The 22,226-nt window shown below is 38.7% G+C and overlaps 1 protein-coding gene across 1 annotated transcript in view; it reads right to left on the bottom strand.

The window, feature by feature from the left end:
- The window catches only part of ANKRD28 (ankyrin repeat domain 28), a 195,915-nt gene that overhangs the window by 50,490 nt on the left and 123,199 nt on the right, over positions 1–22,226 (bottom strand). Inside the window, exons 7-10 of the mRNA XM_007936688.2 lie at positions 18,579–18,721; positions 15,167–15,379; positions 2,446–2,524; positions 1,375–1,489 (exon numbers count right to left, since the gene is read on the bottom strand). Coding sequence (XP_007934879.1) covers positions 1,375–1,489; positions 2,446–2,524; positions 15,167–15,379; positions 18,579–18,721 — 550 coding nt within the window. The remainder of the gene's footprint in view (positions 1–1,374; positions 1,490–2,445; positions 2,525–15,166; positions 15,380–18,578; positions 18,722–22,226) is intronic.

Genomic DNA, 22,226 nt, shown 5'->3' with positions numbered 1-22,226 from the left:
GGCAGACCGGCCGCTTAGAACTCAGTCATGTGATCCATCATGGGAACCACCACTCACAACTGGAGTCCAGCCAAGTTGACACATCTTCAACTATCACAATCTGAATTCCCAGGTATACAGTAGAGCTGACAAGGCTGTAGTTACTTCTTGGTCACTGCCAGCTACCCAGAGGGACCTAGTAGTTGAACATGTGGGCTCGGGGCCATAGTCACAGGGGACATCAAGCTCGACTGGCATAACATACTACATAAAGCACTGTTCCACCTCCTACTTTGGCGAGTAATGACTGGGATCTTAAAAGCTCGAAAGCAGCCATCTAGATGCAACGCTGGGTCTCTCCTCATCCAGAACAAAGAATGAAGAAAACCAAAGATTCATAGAAATAATTAGTCCTATCAACTGGTACACCATGCAATCTGCAGCCTATACGACTATGAGACCAGAAGAACTAGATGGTGCCCGGCTACTGTCAACCACTCAGAGGAAATCTATGTAGGAGATCCTGGATAGAGAGGGAGAACAATGTGGAACAAGACTTATAATCATTTGTGGACAAAAAAGGGCGGGGGTTCCAGGTTTGCTGGTCTGATAGAGCCCGGCGGAACCACTGAGACTATGGCCCTTAGCTGCCCTTCAGGTCTGGAATTGAACTCACACCTGTGGCTTCCAGCCAGACAAAAGACAGGCATATGAGTTAACATTTACCTGAGGTAGATACACTCCTTGGAGAAAACAATCATGGGAGAAAGAAGGGCTGTTTATGCACAGAGAGACAGTTCAGGGGGCAGGAGTACATAGAGGGATGGACAAAGGGAAGAGGTAACTATCAGGAGGAAGTGGGAGGGGAGCTGTTGCATTGGGGTAAATTGTAGTCAATATTATGAGACAAAGTGTACATGAGCTGCTGTATGCAAAGTGAATTTGCTGTGTATATTTTCACCCAAATCACAATTGGGGGAAAAAGAAAACAACAGAATGTAATCAATGTCACTGAACTGTGCATGTAGAAAACTAGCAAATTAGTGTATGTTTTGCTGTGTATATTCTCAACAACAAAATAAATAGAAAAATAAATAAATAGGTAATAATAAAGAGACCACAAAAACTACAAGCACTGTTCAAAACTGCATTATTATTCATCATCTAGAGAGAACTGGGGTTAAAAAACAAAACACTTTATGCTGGCCTACCAAATAAAATTGTACTTGAACATTCTATCCTATCACTTTGTCCACACAAAAAGACAAAGAAAAAGCTCAAGCAATTAGTACAATATTGGAACAAAACCCATAATTCCACCTGGAGTTATGAAAACCGCAATTCACTTTCCCTGTTTTCCTGTAGAACTATCAACACCTTGGTAAGTCCACTTACTTTGCAGTGTCAGCACCACTTGTAATAAGAGTGTTGATTAACAGCTCATGGCCATACCGAGCTGCTATGTGCAAAGGGGTGTTGCCATTCTTATCCTCACAGTCAATTACAGCTCCTGCAATAAAGAATGCATTGTTAGACACTAGAGTACAAAAAAAAGGCCAAGGGAAACCTATTATATGGAAAGTAATATAAAATGCTGCTCAAGTACAAATTAATGGATATAGCAATTTCAATTGGATTTTAGTCATAGTATATTTACTCGGCCAGGCAGGAGGGTTACAGATTGTATATTTAAGGTAGTTTAGTGAACTGAGCATAAGATTTCAACTGACAAAAGGGTTCTGGAGTCCACTAAGTTCTGAAATCAGTGTATTAAAAAAGAATTAACAGAATTTCCTTAGAGGAAGACTTTTCAGACTTTTAATGAGTGGTCCCTGTGAATCATCAAGAAGACTACACCCAGTGCTTCAAAAATTATTTGATCCTACTCCTACTTTCCCCCTGTAAAACCGTAACACCTGTTAGTTTGAGGACTATAATCAACTCCTTATAACATGCACAGGAAACAATGATAAAGTACTGTATCTAAAAGTTCTTTTATTGAAAAGTTTAGCTAGCCTAGTATTAATTCAAATGCAAAAGAATGTACATTCAGAAATTAAATTAAATCCTGACATAATTCAAAACACTCAACAGAAGAAAAATGGTAAATGCAACAGACTTCTGTTAATATTGCAACCATAAAGGAAACTATAGCAGGAAGGCAGTTTTATGCTTAGAAATGTTTGAAGAGAAAATTATCACTAACTGTTTGAGAAAATAATAATGTACTTCAGGGGAAACAAAGCAAAAGTAAGAGAAAAAATAAAAGTATGAAAGACATATATACATAGCATTATACATATGTAGCATTCTATTTTCTTTATTTTACTTGATTTTCATGTGATATGAAATAAAATATTAAAAATATATAGGCTGCTATGACAATTCCTCAATATCATTCATTTTGTACATGTTTTTATTACAATTAACGGGAAAAAAAAAAAAACAAACAGAAATACTTTTTACCACTCTGGATAATGGTTTGTGATCTGGAGAATCTACCATGGAGTGCAGTCATGTGCAGTGGGGTTTTCCCATCTTTGCTCTGAAATAATTGAACAAAAGAAATTTAAGGTAACCCTATTGTATCTATAACATGCAATTCTTACTTTTATTTAGAATATCCTCTTGTATCTTTATTTTATATAAATATTACTCAAGCATTAAGTGAAGCCTATGGAATGAAAATACATATACCAGTTGCTTTCGAGTTGATGGCAACCCCATACTGTGTCAGAGTAGAACTGTGCTCCACAGGGTTTTCAACAGCTGATTTTTCAGAAGTAGATCACCAGGCCTTTCTTCCAAGTGCCTCTGGGTGGACTCAAATATCCAAGTTTCTAGTTAACAGCTCAGTGCATTAACTATATCCCCCACCCAGGGACTTCAGGAAGTAAAACTGGTATTCAAAATTAGGGAACCATTATCTTTCAGCATGTGTATATATAGTACAAACATACAAAAAACCTCAATGCCTACAGTTTGTAAAAGGCTCTTAACATTATTCCTATTTCATAAGTGGGAACACTGAAGCACAAGGATTTTAAATGATTCAATTAAAGTCACATAATTGAAAGTGGTAGCCAGGATGTACTTCTCAAGTTTCAGATTCAAAATTTCACATTGCTATAAAATGCTTTTGTTCTAAGTCTTGAATCCCTCTTTGGTTAAGAAAGAGGGAATGTCAGAAATAACTTCAGCCATCATAATTATTAAAAACTATAATATATTAATTTGTTTATAATTATTTATAATAAATATCCTTATTTATATTTTTACATTACTTAAAATAATCAGATAGACTGGCTATGCATGTGTGTATGTTAGGAAGAAATTCTAAAATTCTAAAGGAGTTCCAAATATGAAGAAAAACAATCCCCAAATTAGATGATTTATTTTGCTTTCTTCCCTAAAATCTTTTGGTTAATCAAAACCAATATACATGACCACACAAAGGGAAGAATCTGTTTCATAACTCCTAATTCTTCAACAACACACAGTATATTTTTTGTGTATATACTCAAAATTGAAATGTGACATGTAAAACTTCTTTAAGAAATCCTCAACATATTTTAATAATGGAGCATTTGAGTAATATCATAAAGGCAAAATATCATCTAAGTATTAGATTCCACAATTTTATATGAATTTTTTCAAGCAAACAATCTTATAGAATCTTTTGGAGGTAGTGTGTGCACGGTAGGAAAAACACACACACATACACAGATTCTGGAATCAGAATAACCTGAGTGTGAATCCTTAGCTCTGCCACTTAACACAAGATTGTGGACAACCTGCCTAACTTCTTTTCAGCCTTCATGTCCTCATTTGAAAATGAGGAGAATATCACCTATATCTCACAGGTCTGCTATTATAGTGTTAATACAACAATGTTAATAACAAATATTTTAAACACTAGTGACTACTATACCATATATCTTTATTTCTATTTGTTGTTTTTTATTCATGTGCCAGCTGTTATTCTTTTAACCAGGAAAAAAAAACAAAAGAAAATTAAAAAGCACAAAAGCATTTAAATAATGTGATTCTGGCCTCTGGTTTTTCAAAGTATCCCATATATCTCTTGACTTTTAATGTTAATATTTTATCTAAAGACTTTTAAAAAAGGAAATAAACAATCTGTGATAAAACTTTGAATTCATAAGGTAATGTAATTTAAAAGACATAATTAGCTAACATACATAGCAAGCACTGTATTCAAGGCACAGTTTTAAAACACTTACATACATTCACCATTTAATCCTCACAACAACCCCGAGTTAAATGTCATAAACCCCACTTTATACATGATGAAAGTTAGGCCCCGGAGTTAAGTAATTTGCCAAATTCTTTACTATAAATCTCTAAGCAGTACTGGCTTTTACATTCTATGGTCACAAAATGTATTCTAAATATACAGACAGAAAAGAGATTCAGATTACCACCTGAAATTCATTGCCATGAAGTCGGTTCTGACTCATAGCATGACCCCCATTGGGTTTCTGAGGCTGTAATCTTTACGTAAGCAGATCGCCCCATCTTCCTTCCATTGCGCAGCTGGTGGGTTTGAACTGCTGACCTCTGGTTGGCAGACAAATGCTTTAACCACTATACCACCAGAGCTCCTTACCACTGGAAAAATTCCCCTTAAATCATGTTGGGGAGGAATACATTTATTTTTTTCCAAACTGGGGAAACAATAGGAAGTTTTTTTTTTTTTTTCAAAGTTACCCTAAATCATTTAGACTCAAACTGAAAGTCTTAAATAAAAAATAAAAAGACTCACCAAGTTTCTAAAAGTTGGTTTCACAGGTGAAAAAAACCAAAACAAAAGAAGTCAAACACATCAGAGTACTGACCAAAATTTATTCCTAAATAAGAACTGAACAGGATGGGAGTAGGAAAAGTTGAGCATGTAAGTGATGTGATGCAGTAGGGCTTCTGATAGGCAAGGTTATATAAAAACCAGGCCCATATTGCCTTTTAAATTCCATTCTTTCTAACATTTTGTAGGACAATCAATTAAAAAACTTAGAAATTGAATTATTACAAGCCTAAATCCACGTTCCAATCTAGTCATCCACAACTTGATCAAGAACGGAAACAACAAAATGGAGAATAGGGTAGGAAGTAAGATAAAACAAGGACAAGGTAAAAGATTATTTGATAAGGGTACAAGAGGGCTATTGTTGTTGTTATGTGCTGTGGAGTCAGACCTGACTCATAGCAAGCCCTCCCTGGGTGTCCAGGCGGTATCACTACGGAAGTAGATTGCCCAACCTTCTTTCTAAAGAGTGGTTGGTGGGTTTGAACCTCCAGTCTTCTGGTTAGCAGTCAAGTGCCTTAGGCACTACGCTACCAGAGCTCCTACAAGAGGGTTAGTAAATTTAATTTTTTATATTATAGGGCAAGTGTCAAGGCCATACATAGTCCCTTAGTCAATCAATAATTTAATAAAGGCTGATTTAACAAATATAGGAAATAAAGGTATCAGGAATGAATATATATTCTTGCTGGTTGAAAATTCAGTTATCAACAATTTTTATATAATTTCAGAACTGAAAGGAACCTGAGAAGTAATCAACATGAGAAATGTGTTCTAATGGAATTGGCAATAATTGAACAATTTAATATAAATGGGATGTCATACAATTTGAGGCAAGATTAAAAATCTGTTTTAAGCCAGCATCACAGGCTATTGCCCTCAAATCTACTTAAATACCTACATCCTAACTGGGTTTGTTAAAAAATTCCTTTGTCATATATAAAATCCACCACTGAATTTTCTAAATTCCAAATACTACTACCATCAGTATGAGCATTACATTATGACAACAGAGTTTCTGGACTAACTCTCCACTCTAAATTTCAAAAGAAAATATAGCCTTAAAAATAGTCAGTTATGAGAGTCAATCACACAGACACTAATATATGACTCAAGTGACTCACTGTCAATGAATTATATTAAATATTCATGTCTAAATGCCACCGTATAAAATAAATGGGGAGTTTAATCTTTACCTTTTAAAGATACCACTATCTATACAGAAAATTGTGTAATAGTTATGATATAGTTAAGCTTCCATTTCCATGAATACTTAGTATCTTAACCCATAACGATTTTACTGCAGCCATTTTATTATCACAAACAAGTCTCACAGAGACTGAAAAAAGTCTTGTGATCTTTGCTTTTAATGTTAAGATAATGTCAATATTTTTATTTTTGAAACAGCCTAATTTTCATCGAAATATTACTGTGCCTTTGAGGAAAAAGGTAGCAAAGAACTCCCTCTTCTTCCCTCCCACACCAAGTTTAATTATTTTCTGGGTCCTGATAAACCAAATAACTGAAACTCTTCAAACTATTATAAGCAATTCAAAATTATTATCAATAAAATTTTAAGTAACTACTTAAAACTATTAAAAAGACAAATCTTTGGTAGATGATCAGAATGAGAACTAAACAATGTTATATATATTCTTAAGAAAGACATTTTAACCCTAAGCATAATAGTGTTCTTTATAATACCTCATGTCCTTCCTTCAGTCAGATTTGTATACATTTTGTCCTTTAGCTGGGAAAGAGAACAATTTAGAGCACTGACCTAATTACAGATGAATTTGCTGTTACAGCTGTCAGAGGGACAGTGGCATCATTAAAGGCTTTTTGAAGTTAGAGAGCGTGATAATTGGAGCTCTGTGTGGCTTAAGCAATTGTGATGTGTGTTATTCCCACGATGGGATCAGATGTATATGTTTTGAGCAGCCAATCCGTTGAAAGGGAGTTTCCCTAGGTGTGTGGTCTGCTTCCAATATATTTATGGACATCCTGAGAAAAGAGACATTCTTCTATGAATCAGGATCCTGTTCTGCTGCCTACAACTGTCTGTGAGTGAACAATCCACCATTTGGCCTGGATATCTTGGATTTATCATTCATTGGAGTCAACAGCCAATTGACTACCTGCCAACCTTGAGCCTGTCAGGCCCCACAGCTGCGTGAGTCGGCAAAAGCCTCCAGGTTGACGTTTCATTCAAGAACTTGGGACTTGCTAGCTTCCATAAGTGTGTGAGCCATTTTCCTAAGATGAATTTCTCTTTCTCTGTATGTATATATAAGCTTTACTGGTTTTGCTTCTCTAGAGAACCCAGCCTAACACATCTGGTACCAAGAGTAGTTCTAGAGAGACAAAATCATAAGGATGGGCTTCCTAAATTTGTTCTCCAATTTGACTAGTAATAATGGCACTGGTGACCCTCCCTCTGTTAGTAAAGAGGGCCCTGCTAATCCGTGGCATGAGGTGGCAACATTAATATGCAAAACAGCACCAACAATAGATCAAGTATTCTGAGAAGTGAGGCTCTGGGTGATCGCATATTTGATACTTTTCTGTAATTTTGTCAGAATGAGGAGTATGAGGAAGCTGGTTGGTTGGTCCTACTTATATCAGACAAAGTGGTGAAAGAGTGAGATGAGTTCAGGGCTGCTGAGTCACAGCTTAAGTGTTGCATAAAAGACCTCAATGTTTCTAGTTGTGCTCTGAAAGAAAGCCTTATTTCTTCAAGTAACAGAGCTGATATTGCCGAAAACCAAACCCAGAGTCTTATTGTAACAGTGACTGAATTACAACACCAATTAAATTGCCAACCCAGAATGGTGTCTGAAGTTAAAGTGAGGGCACTGATTGGGAAAAAATGGGATCCTGAAACCTGGAATGGGGACATATGGGCAGACAGTCAGGAAGATCAGGATATGGAGCCTGTAAATTCTGCTGAATTTCTCCCATCTGAAGGGATCACTATAAAACCATTATCCTTTCTACCTAAGTTTGATGGGATTAACCCAACTATTCCTGCTGGGTCACTGCCTGAGGCAGAGGCCATGGAAGACATTGCTGAATGTTCTCAGGAACTGCCCCAACCACCTACTGCTGCTGCTAGACCTGTAACAAAGGTTAAATCCAAGAGAGCCTCAAAAGTTGAAATACAAAAAGTGTGACTGAGGAGGTGGTACACTCCACCTGAAAAGACCTACTTGATTTTGGTAACATGTACAGACAGAAACCTAAAGAATATGTATGGGAATGGTTACTGAGGGTATGGGATAATGGTGTAAGGAACATAACATTAGATCAGTCTGAGTTTATTGATTTAGGCCCATTAAGTACAGATTCTTCATTCAATGTTTTAGCTCAAGAGATTAGGAAAGGATCTAATAGTTTATTTGGTTGGCTTACTGAAGCACGGATTATGCAGTGGCCTACCTTAAGTCAAGCTGAAGTACCAGACCTGCCTTGGTATAATGTAGAAGAAGGTATCCAGAGGCTTAGGGAAATTGGCCTGTTAGAATAGATTTATCAGATTAGAACCCTAGAGCCAGAAATGGAGAGTCTAGAGGACATGTCTTTCACCAGTATGGTGAAGATGGCCTCGACCCTAAGGCTGGCGGTTCAAACCCAACACCCGCTCCCCGTCAGATAGACCGGGCTGTCTCTTTCTGGACTCAGCTCTCCTCGGAAACCCAAGGAGGGCTCACTAGGAGTCTGATCCACTCCATGCCAGTCAGTTGTGAGCTAGCTGTTTTTGGAAGCTCTGGTAGCACAGTGCCTAAGGCACTTGACTGCTAACAAGAAGGCTGGTGGTTCAAACCCACCAGCCACTCCTTGGAAGGAAGGTTGGGCAATCTACTTCCATAGTGATACTGCCTCGGAAACCCAAGTCGGGTCCGACTCGATGGCACATAACAACAACAACAAATTTGCAAAGGGAGCTCCAGTATCCTTGAAGACTGCTGTGATTGCTATTTTATGTAAGCTGGAGTTGACAGTGGGAACTGCCCTAATTGAACTAAGACACTTAACTATGATGGGGCTGATTGGAACCAATGGTACTAGGGGCCAAGTGGCAGCAGTTAATTGACAACGGCAAGGTGGGCATGGTTACCATAATGGACAGTAGAATCAGAACAGTAATCAGAATACTCTGACTTGTGTGGAATTATGATACTGGCTACTTAGCCATGGTGTTCCTAGTAGTGAAATACATGGCAAACCTACTAAATATTTACTTGATCTGTATAGACAGTGAATTCTAGGTCACGTGAACAGTAGCCTAGATTGAATCTCCAGGAACACAGAGTCACGGCCTTTCAATTAATTCCCAGACTTCAGTCAGTTTACAGACCCACAACCCCCTGAATGAAGGGGAGGCTGAGTCCCCTTGAGTAAGGACCCTACTACATTGCCAAAAATTTATAATGTCAATCTTTCTCCCAGCCTTCCCCAAAGGAATCTGAGGCCTTTTACAAGAGTGACTGTTCACTGGGGAAGAGGAAATAATCAGATTTTTGGGGGATTACTGGACCCTGGCTTACAAAAGACCCAAAGCATCATTGTGGCCCACCAGTCAGAGTGGGGGCATATGGAAACCAAGTTATGGATGGAGTCTTAGCTAAGGCACATCTCAGCGCGTTAGAGATTTCCCCAGTTCCTGAATGCATAATTGGAACTGATAAACTGAGCAACTGGCAGAATTCCTACACTGGGTTCCTGACATGTGGAGTAAGGGCAATTATGGTAGGAAAAGCCAAGTGGAAGCCATTAGAACTGCCTCTACCTACAAGAACAGTCAATCAAAAGCAATACTGCATTCCCTGGATGGGTTGCAGAGATTACTGCCACCATCAAAGACCTGAAGGATGCAGGGGTGGTGCTTCCCACCATATCCCCATTTAATATGCCTATTTGGCCTGTGCAAAAAACAGATGGATCTTGGAGGATGACTAGATTATCGTAAACTTAATCAGATGGTAACTCCAATTGCAGCTGTTGTTCCTGATGTGGTTTCATTGCTTGAGCAAATTAGTACTTCTCCTGGTACTTGGTATGCAGCTATTGATCTGGCAAGTGCCTTTTTCTCGATACCAATTTCAAAGGACCATCAGAAGCAGTTTGCCTTCAGCTGGCAAGGCTAACAATATACTTTCACAGTGCTTCCTCAGAGGTAGAACAACTCCCCAGCACTATGTCATAATTTAGTCTGTAGGGATCTTGATTGCCTTTCCCTTCCACAAGACATTACACTGGTCCATTTATATTGATGACATTATGCTGATTGGACCTAGTAAGGAAGAAGTATCAATAACTCTAGACTTATTGATGAAACATCTGTGGGCTAGAGGTTGGGAAATTAACCCAACAAAAATTGAGGCACCTTCCACCTCAGTAAAATTTCTAGGGGTCCAATGGGGCATGTTGAGATATTCCTACTAAAGTGAAACAAACAAACAAACAAAAAGAAACATATTGCCATTGAGTTGGATCTGACTCACAGCAACCCCTCCTTGGGTTTCCGAGGTGGTATCACTACAGAAGTAGATTGCCCAACCTTCTTTCTGAGGAGTGTCTGGTGCATTTGAACCTCCAGCCTTCTGGTTAGCAGTCAAATGCCTTAGGCACTATGCCACCAGAGTTCCTACTAAAGTGAAGGATAAGTTATTGTACCTGGCTTCCCCACAACTAATAGAGAGGCATGATGTCTGGTGGGCCTCTTTGGATTTTGGAGGCAACATATCCCTCATTTGGGTGTGTTGCTGCAGCTTATTTATCAAGTGACTAAGAAAGTGGCCAGTTTTGAGTGGGGCCCAGAACAATAGAAGGCTCTGCAACAGGTTCAGGCTGCCATGCTGGCTACTCTGCCACTTGGGCCATATGACCTTGCTGATCCAATAGTGCTTGAAGTGTCTGTAGTAGACAGAGATGCTGTCTGGAGTCTTTGGCAGGTCCCTACTGGTGAATCGCAACATAGACCTTTGGGATTTTAGAGCAAAGCCCTACCATCTTCTGCAGATAACTACTCTCCTTTTGAGAAACAGTTTTTGGCTTGTTACTGGGCTTTAGTAGAGACTGAATGCCTAACCATGGGCCACCAAGTGACCATGAGGCCTGAGCTACCCATCATAAACTGGGTGCTGTCTGATCCACAGAGTCATAAAGTTGGACGTGCACAGCAGCACTCCATCATTAAATGGAAGTGGTATATCAGAGATCGGGCTCGAGCAGGATCTGAAGGCACAAGTAAGTTGAATGAGGAAGTAGTCCAAATGCCTATGGTCTCCACTCCAGTCACATTACCTTCTCTCTCCCAGTCTGCACCTACAGCCTCATGGGGAGTCCTTACAATCAGCTGACTGAGGAAGAGAAAACTTGTGCCTGGTTTACAGATGGTTCTGCGCAATATGCAGGCACCACACAAAAGTAGACAGCAGTGGCACTGCAGCCCCTTTCTGGGACTTCTGGGACAGTGGTGAAAGAAAATCCTCCCAATGGGCAGAACTTTTGAGCCATGCACATGGTTGTTCACTTTGCATGGAACAAGAAATGGCCAGATGTGCAACTGTATATGGATTCATGGGCTGTGGCTAATGGCTTGGCTGGATGTTCTGGGACTTGGAAGGAACATGATTAGAAAATTGGTGACAAGGATATATGGGAAAGAGGTATGTGGATAGATCTCTCTGAATGGGCCACAGGAATAAAGATATTTGTGTCTCATGTGAATGCCCACCAAAAGGTGACCTCAGGACAGGAGGACTTTTAACAATCAGGCAGATAGGATGACACGTTCACTGGAAACCAGCTATTCTTTTTCCCTAACTACCTACTCCTGTCATTGCTCAATGGGCTTATGAACCAAGTGGCCATGGTGGCAGGGATGGAGGTTATGCATTAGCTCAGCAACATGGACTCCCACTTACCAAGACTGATTTGGCTACTGCCACTGCTGAGTGACCAATCTGCCAGCAGAGACCAACACTGAGTCCGTAATACGGAACCATTCCTTGGGGTGATCAGCCAGCAACCTGGTGGCAGGTTGATTACATTGGACGACTTCCATCATGGAAAGGACAGCGTTTTGTTCTTACTGGAATAGATACTTATTCTGGATATAGATTCACCTTTCCTGCACACAATGCTTCTGCCAAAACTATCATCGGTAGACTTACAGAATGCCTCATCCACCATCATGGTATCCCACACAGCATTGCTCTGGATCAAGGGACTCATTTCACAGCAAATGAAGTGTGACAATGGGCCTATGCTCATGGAATTCACTGGTCTTATCATGTTCCCCATCATCCTGAAGCAACTGGCTTGACGGAATGATGGAATGGCCTACTGAAAACAAAATTACGGCATCAGCTACATGGCAATACCTTGAAGGGTTAGGGCAATGTTCTCCAAGAGGCTGTATATACTCTAATCCAGCATCCGATATATGGTGCTGTTTCTCCAATAGCCAGAATTCATGGGTCCAGGAAACAAAGGGTGGAAACAGGAGTGGTACCTACTCACTACTACCCCTAGTGACCCACTAAAAAAACTGCTTCCTGTCCCTCCTACCCTATCTCTGTGGGTCTGGAGATGTTAGTCCCAAAGGGAGAACACTCCCACCTGGAGACACAATATTGATTGCACTGAACTGGAAATTAAGAATGCCACCTGGCCATTTTGGCTTCCTCATGCTTCTGGATCAACAGACAAAGAAGGGCGTTACTGTACTATCTGGTGTGATAGATCCTGATTACCAAGGGGAAATTGGATTGACATTACATAATGGAGGTAAAGAAGAATATGTCTGGAATACAGGAGATTCTTTAGAATGTCTCTTAGTATACTACCATGCCCTGTGATTAAAGTCAATGGAAAAATACAGCAACCCAATTCTGATATAACTACTAATGGCCCAGACCCTTCAGGAATGAAGGTTTGGGTCACTCCACCAGGCAAAAAACCATGACCAGCTGAGGTGATTGCTGAGGGCACAGGAAACACAGAATGGGTGTTGGAAGAAGGTATTCTTGAATATCATGACCATGTGACTGTGATTGTTGTATTTCTTCATTGTATATGTGCATCAAATATTTTTGTTTCCTTCTGTTATGAACTGTGAAATGTAAATAATGTGTTTCGGTTGTATGTGTGTTAGTGTATCATGTTAGGTGCAAATATGACTTTATAATTGTCCTTATTTATTTAGAGATTATATATGGTTAAGAAGATGTGTACAACTGCCACAGTGACAAGGGGTGGACTGTGATAGTTAGAGCTGTCAACTTGGCTGGACCACAATTCTGTGTGGTTTAAGCAATTGTGATGTGGGTTATTCCAATGATGGAATTAGATGTGTGTTTTGAGCAGCCAATCCATTGAAAGGGAGTTTCCCGAGGTATGTGGTCTGCTTCTAATATATTTATGGACATCCTAGGAAAAGGGACATTCTTCTGTGGATCAGGATCCTGTCGTGCTGCCTACAAACTGTCTGTGAGCAAACAATCCAAATTTGGCCTGGAGATCTTGAATTCACCATTTGTTGGAGTCAATAGCTGGTGTATTGCCTGCCAACCTTGAGCTCGTCTGTCCCTACAGCTGTGTTGAGTTGGGAAAAACCTCGAGCTTGATGTTTGATCCAAGAACTTGGGACTTGCCAGCTTCCATAAGTGTGTGAGCTGTTTTCTTAAGATAAATTTCTCTTTCTCTATGAGCTCTGGTAGCATAGTACATAAGGTATTTGACTGCTAACCAGAAAGCCGGCGGTTCAAACCCACCAAGCCACTCCTCGGAAGGAAGGCTAGACAGTCTACTTCTGTAATGATATTGCCTTGGAAACCCAAGGAGGGGTCGCTATGAGTCAGATACGACTCGATGGCACATAACAACAACAAATATATATATATGTATATAAGCTTTACTGGTTTTGCTTCTCTAGAGAATCCAGCCTAAAACAGAGGTTAAGAGAATAGATTTCTTTCTCTACGAGTTTGAAAGACACTAGCTCATCACATCTATAAAAGGGTCTGTAATGTCATATAATTAAAGTTCTTTGAAGACCACATTATAAGCTTTAATTTTTAAAAAACTAATTCTCAAAGCTTCAATTTTGTTTGTGGTTTTCTTTTCTTCATACCACAAAATATGGTTTGGCAAGTGGTCAGTGGATGAATTATTGAATTAATACAGAAGCACCCAGTAAAAACATCCTGGAAAAGCTAAAATGGCAATGATGTATTATAGTTGTTCTTGTTATGTGCCGTCAAGTCAGACCTGACTCATAGCGACCCCTCCTTGAGTTTCCAAGATGGCATCACTACAGAAGTAGATTGCTCAACCTTCATTCTAAGGAGTGGCTGGTGGGTTTGAACTGCCAGCCTTCTGGTTAGCAGTCAAATGCCTTAGGCACTATGCTACCAGAGCTCTTGTATTATAAAGTAGTAATAGTCAAAATTTTGGTTGCATTGTGCTTTCTCAGAGAATTAATTATACAGTGAAAAAGTACGTTTATTTTGGTTCCAAACTTTTCCCATATTTCTAGAACCCGAATGTTACCTCCTGAAAGTAAATGTGACCAAATAAACAAAAAACAACTATTTTTCACATGCAACAAACTGATACTAATCTTTCTAAAATTGTGAAAAAAATCTCAAACCAGAGAAGTTGAGAGAACTGTTAAGTGAACATCCATATACATATCAGTTAGATTCTAGTACTAACATTTTACTATGCAAGCAGACTTTGGGTTATGACTTATGGACAATTCTTACTTGCTCTTTAATATTAAGTACATTTGCCCTTACTTTGGAAAGACTGAACCAATCCCCAACTTGCAACAAATACTTAGTTGCAGATATCACTTCTAAACACTTCAACATGGATATCATTAACTAGAGTTCAACGTTTGTTTAGTTTTCTTCCTTCTAAGGGAAAATTTATTTACAATGACATGCACATATCTTAAATATACCATTTTATGAGTTTCGACAAATGCTAGTCTATATAACTCAAAGCCAGGTAAAAACACAGAATACTGCCATCACCACTTTAAGTTCCCTCATGACTCCTTTTCCAAGTCAATCCCTCTGCTACTCTCCTCCTCACAGAGGCAACCATTGTTCTGAGTTTTTTCAACTATAGATTCCTGAACTTCATAAAACAGAATTCTGTCTGTTCTACAATCTCTTATAAATGGAAACAGAGTAAATAATTCTGCATAAGCCTTTTCATTCAGCAAAGCTGTTCTTGAGGCTATCGGTAGTTTGTTCCTTTTACTGTTGAATGGTATTCATTACTGATATGCTTTTAAACAGAGAACTCCTAAATACGTAAAGTACGGATTCTGATTTTGTTTCATACCTTCATATTGACATCAGCCCCATTGCCAACTAGAAGCTCTAAACACAATGCTCCATGTGTTGATGCAGCAGCAAAGTGCAAAGGAGTAAATCCTTTCTCATTCTTTTGATTTACATTAGCACCACAATCTATTAGTTCATTCACTACAACATCCTGTCCATTATAGCAGGCTACATGAAGAGGTGTATTTCCATAGGCATTTGGTTCATTCATCTATTGGAAGACAGAAATGTAAATGTTAGAGTAATCTTGCTAATTATCACTGCCATAAATTTTAGCAACCCCGTCAATGAACTCATATTATCAGCGTGAAAAAGACATAAATTATACAGATGATGCTTATAATTCTAAAGTTCTTTTAAAATAATGGATATAACAACAAGCATGTTGCCAATTCAGTAAAGTTTACATATGTAAGCAATATAATTCAAATATATAATGAGCACCTCAGGGCAAAATTAAATTATTCCAAGAGCTATTTTAGGGGAAAAAAAATGAACATAATGTATTTTTAAAAGCCAAAGTGAACACACACTGAAAATTTGATTATATATTCAATGGCATGCATTTTTTACCTTGTAGTGACAAAAGACTGAGGTCAGTGATGAAACAGAGATCAAGCTTTCAAGGAACAAGTGGCATCATACTCTACTTATTTAACTCATTTTTGCTACAGACTTGGGATCTAGATATTTTCCAGCCTCAGATGGTGACATTTTACCAAAAGAGAAAAGAATGTGCTCAAGAGTAAGAATTTAAGCAACTTTAGCCCCCCCTTTTTTTTCCCTTTCTTTCTGTTTCTAATGAATAACATGGAGAATACTTTAAAGTTTAGAAGACTTCTGTGTAGTAAACAATTTGGCCTTGCCTCAAGAGAGGTCTGGCCTTTGCCCTCAGCTTCTGGGAAGTGATCTATGTCATGACAGGAGTGTCCTTGTTTAGCATGGGAGCTGGTAACACCAGAAAGACCACCATGTGATTTAGGGTGGAGATACTGAGTCATTATCAGTGGACCTGGAGACAGAAATCAATCAGGTGGGTAATCAATCAATAAATCATGCCTACATAAGGGAGTCCTAATAACTCAGAAGACTGAAGCTCAAGTGAGCTTCCCTGGCAATACTTCATGTGCACTGTCACACATCAATGTGAGCAGAATAAGGTGTCTTCACTTCACTGGAAGAGGGCAAGGGAAGCTTTGCATTTGGAACCCTCCTGGTCCCTGCCCTATGGATCTTAACTGATCCAAATATGTAACCACCTGTAAAAAACTGTAACCTCAAACATACCAGCTTTCAGTGAGTTCTGAGTATCTTCCTAGAAAATTATCAATATTGAGGGTGGTTTTGGAAACTACCTGAACTTGTAGCTGGTGTTAGAAGTGAGGGTGGTTTTGTGTGGAGTGTGCGCTATAACTTGTTTTTGGCCCCAATTTATCACAGTTTTAGTTAATATTTTCTTTTCCAAGATCCCTGGTAAAAGAAAGAGGAAGTAGAAAAATAACACTTAACTCCAGTTAAACTACCTAGACTTAATTTCTGCTTATACCACACCGTATTCTTTTCATCTTTCCATTATCTATAATCCTCATTTTCTAAGAAAATGAAGTTAAAAAGAACTTAGGTCATACCAAATGTTCACCAAACTATTGGTGGCCCAGGGCAGAAGAGAGATAAAAAAAAGTATGGCAAAATTAGAATGCAAATCAGCAAGACCACTTATACTGGGTTGAATAACGTCCTCCAAAAAGTCATATCCATCTGGAACTCGTGAATGTGACCTTATTTGGAAATAAGGTCTTTGCAGTTAAATCAAGTTAAAAGGAGGTCACACTGGATTAAGGTGGGCCCAATTAATGACATCCTTGTAAGGAGAAGGAAATTTGGACACAAATACACATAGGGAGATATGCCATGAAACTCCACAAATTGGAGTGATACATATACAAGTCAAGGAACACCTAGGAGAGACATGGAACCGATTCCCACAGAACCATCAGAAGGAACCATAGTGACAACCCATTGTTTCAGACTACTAGGATCCAGAACTGCGAGAAGTTATGTTGAGTTAATCTACCCATTTTGTGATTATTTGTTGTAACAACCCCAGGAAACTAAGACACTATGCGACTGGAGATTACATGTCATTCAGTGGCTTTCTAAATCTAATTACTCATTTAGAAGAACATTCTGCCCCTTGTAGTTTACAAATATTATACTCCTGTCAATAAATTTTAAAAATTGTACTAGAATGGCCTTAAAACAGTCACTAGGGACAATGTTGCCTTATTTTGTTTACCTGGATCAGGGGTCATTTAAGGCATTATGGCACTCTGCTGAAACAGAGCTACAGAAAATGTAGAGATGAAATTTTTATCTATGTACTCTACATGATTTCACCAAACAGTGTGTTTGGATTTTTGCAACTCCTCATGATCCCCACATTTTAAATAACTACTTGTTTGCTTTAGGGAACCTGCTTTACCTAGGCTTTTAATTAAGAGCCTACTCAGCTCTCAAGTTCTGTCATGTATTCTTTGTTTAAGCTATCATTTACCTTTATTTACATGTTTCCCCTGTTATCTGAAAGTATAGTGTTCCTAAGAAACCTTTTGTAAGCTGAAATGGCATAAAGTAAAAAAACAATTACCACTAATTTATATAGGAAAAATCTTTGAGCGTTCCCAGACTCAAAAAGTAACCTACCAATTAACATTTAAAATCTAAAATAACACTAATACATAGTGTTCACTGGCACAATTCAAAGCTATGGCGGCTTGATGCTTAGGTTCCCAGCAAAGGAGCTTGGCGATGCCCCTCTCACTGCTTGGGGGGATCTTGCCTCTTTAAGGGCTCAAACATTGAGAGTTTCACTTCTTGCCTTTTTTCATGAAAGCGAAAATCCTCTTCTGACTTCTTTCAGTTAGTAAAAAGAGATATGAATGTAGGTTTTTCGTGAAAGTGGGGTGGCCTAAAGTGAACTTCAAAAAGCAGGGGATATCTGTATTTGTTCTTTTTTCTCTTCTTTTGTTGACAGCTGATTTAAATAGCCTCCCTCCAGCAGAACCTAACTCTCTCATCCTAATATGCTGCTTTCAATCTGTTTTGAAGAACCAGCTCAGTTTGTCAGAACTGTAATCTACTTGAGAATAAATATACTAAGAGTAAAGTATATGTGCTTAAAGAACAACCTGTGAGATAGTACTCTAAGCTACTGAAACTCAGAAGTCAAATATATTCAGATAATGTTAATATCCCTTCTTACCCAAACAGATACATACAGTAAGGAATACTTTTATATGGTGTGCAAGAAGCCTCTTGTTAGTTAATGAGAAATAACATCTGCCAATAATATGCTAACAAAAATATAACAAATGCTCTGAAATTTTATACTGTTCAACGTATATACCTACATCAACTCCAAGATCTAGAAGGTATTTGACGACACTGATCATTCCACTTGAGGCTGCTGCATGAAGAGGTGTGTAAGACTTCTTATCCTTGCATGTCACTTCAGCTCCATGTGCCACAAGTAATTTCACTACTTCAATGTGACCTGAAGATTATTTATGAAGAGAAAAAGAGATGAGAATATGGAAAATATATATCATTCTGTAATCTTAAAAGGAAAGTAAAAATGCAAATCAACGACATAATACACAAGTCATCAACATATCACACTAACATCTGAGAGAGGATAAAAAAAAAGAGTAATGCTGGATAATTTTTGATAAATGTTGGCACAAGCAGCTAATAATTGAAAAAAAAACAAGTAATTATTTTAACAATGATAATCCTGCAATCTATAATCTTCCTTTTGCCTAGATCTTCTTGTTCTTTTTAAGGTTGTTCTAATATGTTCTCCAGTTTATGAAGTTAGCTGTTTATGTCTGATGTTGATAAGCGTTTTTGTTTCTCTCTCTCTAATGGTAATGACAGACTTTTTTTTTTCAGTTTTCTACTTGAAAATCTGGGAGTGATTTGGTTAGTTCCTGGAAAATGTTAGAGCTTTAGAACATGGAGCTGAAAACAGTTTTTCCCTTTATTAATTTCTACTAGGTCTCCTCTGGGAGCTCTGGTAGCATAGTGGCTAAGACACTTGCCTGCTAACCAGACGGCTGGCGGTTCAAACCCACCAGCCACTCCTCGGAAGGAAGGTTGGGCAATCCTACTTCCGTAGTGATACTGCCTCGGAAACCCAAGGAGGGGTCGCTATGAGTCGGGGCCGACTCGACGGCACATAACAACAACAACAACAACAAGGTCTCCTCTAGCAGCTTTGTTTGCTACTTACCCATTACATCAGTAAGCACAGACTAGGTTACCCTTTGCTAAAGCTAACAATCAACTTCCAAATTTCAGTGGCTTAAATAACTAACATTTTATTTCTCATTTATACTATGATAGACTGGCAAGAGGGCTCTGCTCAGTCATTCAAGGACTCAGGTTTAAGCAACTGATACCATCTTGAATATGGCTGGTTGCCATGTCAGAGGAAGAAATAAACTGTCCAATCTTTTATCAGCAATTAAAAGCTTGGCTCCGAAGTGTTGCTGCTTTCAATTCATTGGCCAGAACTAATCTCAAGGCCTCACCCAACCACAAGAAGTCCGGGAAGGAGGCTATGTATCTGAAAGGTGAAAGAACCACTATTCTCTTTTGAAACTTCTCACTTTTTACCAGACCAGATTTTCAGTAACTCCCCACCTTCCATGATCATTTCTAGCTCTTTGCCTTTATTCAGGAGATTCCTTCCATGTATGGAAGGTTATGCTTGGATGTCTCTTCCCAATCACTGCTTCTAATCCTTCAAGGCCCATGTCAGATTCCAACTTCCCTGATCAATCCAGCCACTCTCTTTCCTAGAAACTTTATATGCCAAAAGCACCAAATACCTATAAACCCCATCTAACGATTACAAACTGTCTCATAATGTTTCTTGTGATGTCTAGTTAAATAACCTGGTAACTATTTAATCAACTCTTAACTTTCATGTATTAGCTCCCCAAATATGTTATACTTCCTCAAAGGCAAAGAAAATGTATGTTCTCCTTCTTGGTGAGTACACAGTAGTGTTACAATACAAAATAGGTATCTAACACGTATTTGTTACACTGATTGCTCATGGTGCAATTTTAAACATTTCATGACCAGTGGGACATGTATGGCACATTTACATTTTTTTTGCCTCTCGTATCTTCAGATGATACTTGTTCCAAATTTATAGCACATGTTGGCATCTGGCAGGGAGATGCATAATTGTTTACAACTGAACAAATATTGTGACACAAAAATCACAGTGTTTAGAGGGTACGAGATTGGGGGTGGGGGTGCATCCTGGAGGCATAAATGTGTACACCTTTTGTCTTTTTTGGGTTTTGGTCAGCAGAGGTGAGCCTTATAAACATGTAGCTTCCTGTGTTTCATTTGGAAGTTGTGGTTTTGGTGATGATGTAATTTTCAAGGGAGTAACTCATTTTCAGGTCTCTTTAAGTGCCTTCTAAGCTTGTTTGCCAGCTGTTCTCCCACCCTCACCCCAGGTTTTTCTGTAAGCATGCTATGTTAATTTTTGTTTACAGCACCACATAACAAAAGGGGCAGATGTGACCAGCATTCCTTCAGGCTCACTCTCATTAGGCAGCTTACTGTCCCAGGAAAATCAAAAGACTAAGAAGACTCTTCTTTTGCAAAGAACAAGCCAGGAGTAAGTGAGGCCAAAAGATATACAACTCTAAAAGGCTGGAAAATAATTACTTGTCAAGGGATCTAGAAGGTGATGCAGAGAATGCAGCACTAGGAAGGAGGAAGACTGACAACAATTATGTGCAGCCATTGCAGGGTGCCTTTAAGCGTTACTTTATGATTCTAAAAGTTTCACACAACAAAATAAATTTGTTAAAAACAAAGGATTTTTCTCATGCCTCAACCCACCTATCCTACTTCCAGAATCCAGGGGGATATATGTCTCTAACATTTGTTGTTGTTGTTGTTGTTATGTGCCATCGAGTCGGCTGCGACTCATAGAGACCCCTCCTTGGGTTTCCGAGGCAGTATCACTACAGAAGTAGATTGCCCCATTTTCCTTCTGAGGAGTGGCTGGTGGGTTTGAACTGCCAGCCTTCTGGTTAGCAGTCAAGTGCCTTAGACACTATGCTACCAGAGCTCCTTGTCTCTAACATACTATTTATCAAATCCATCTAACCTAAACCTAACAAAACTTCAATATGACTCAATTATTCAGCATGCATTCTATTACTGAAAAACAATTAACAAAAATCTAACAAACATAAAACTAATTAAGTCATGAAAGGATTAAAAAATCCCTTTACAGGGAATGTGTGTGTGTGTGTGTGTGTGTGTGTATATATATATACAATTAAAAAAAACTATAAAAATGAAGCTTTCAAACAAAGCCACCACTCCCTCAACAAAATTAAGCTAGGATACTATTCAACAGGATGCACAAAGATCTGAATACCACCTAGAATCTAAGGTAGATTCTGTTATTTATAAATTTTCAAGGAGCTCTGGTAGCACAGCAGTTAAGGCATTTGGCTGCTAACCAGAAGGTTGGTAGTTCGCCCACTAGCTGCTCTGTGGGACAAATATAAGGCAGTCTACTTTCATAAAGATTTACAGCCTTATAACCCCATGGAGGTTGCTATGGGTCAGAATAACTTTGATAACAGAGGGTTTGGTTTTTTTGGTCTCTATAAAATTACAATTAAAGTGGATACTTTCAATAACAGTATCTATTTCAATATTAAAAAGAAGTTATCTTCCACGATTATGTTTTTAGAGGGGGAAAAAAAAGAGTACCTGTCCATTCATTAGGTGCCAAATTAAACGTGATAGTAGTTAACTGGTACTAAAGATCCTTCATTGCACATTCCTCTCTGATCTTAGATTTATTACAATCCGTTGAAAAGTACAATGTATAACATAAAAGAGGGTCACACATAAATACAGCTTTTAAAAGTGGGTTGTTATGTTGTTATTTGCCGTCAAGTCGGCCCTGACTCATAGCGACCCCTCCTTGGGTTTCTGAGGCAGTATCACTA

The sequence above is a fragment of the Orycteropus afer genome, unplaced genomic scaffold (assembly GCF_000298275.1).
Source record: "Orycteropus afer afer isolate SDZICR_OR568_19922 unplaced genomic scaffold, OryAfe1.0 scaffold00003, whole genome shotgun sequence".
NCBI classification, from domain to species: domain Eukaryota; kingdom Metazoa; phylum Chordata; class Mammalia; order Tubulidentata; family Orycteropodidae; genus Orycteropus; species Orycteropus afer.
The sequence above is the reverse complement of the archived record's forward strand: the minus strand, read 5'-3'. Positions and strand labels throughout refer to the sequence as shown.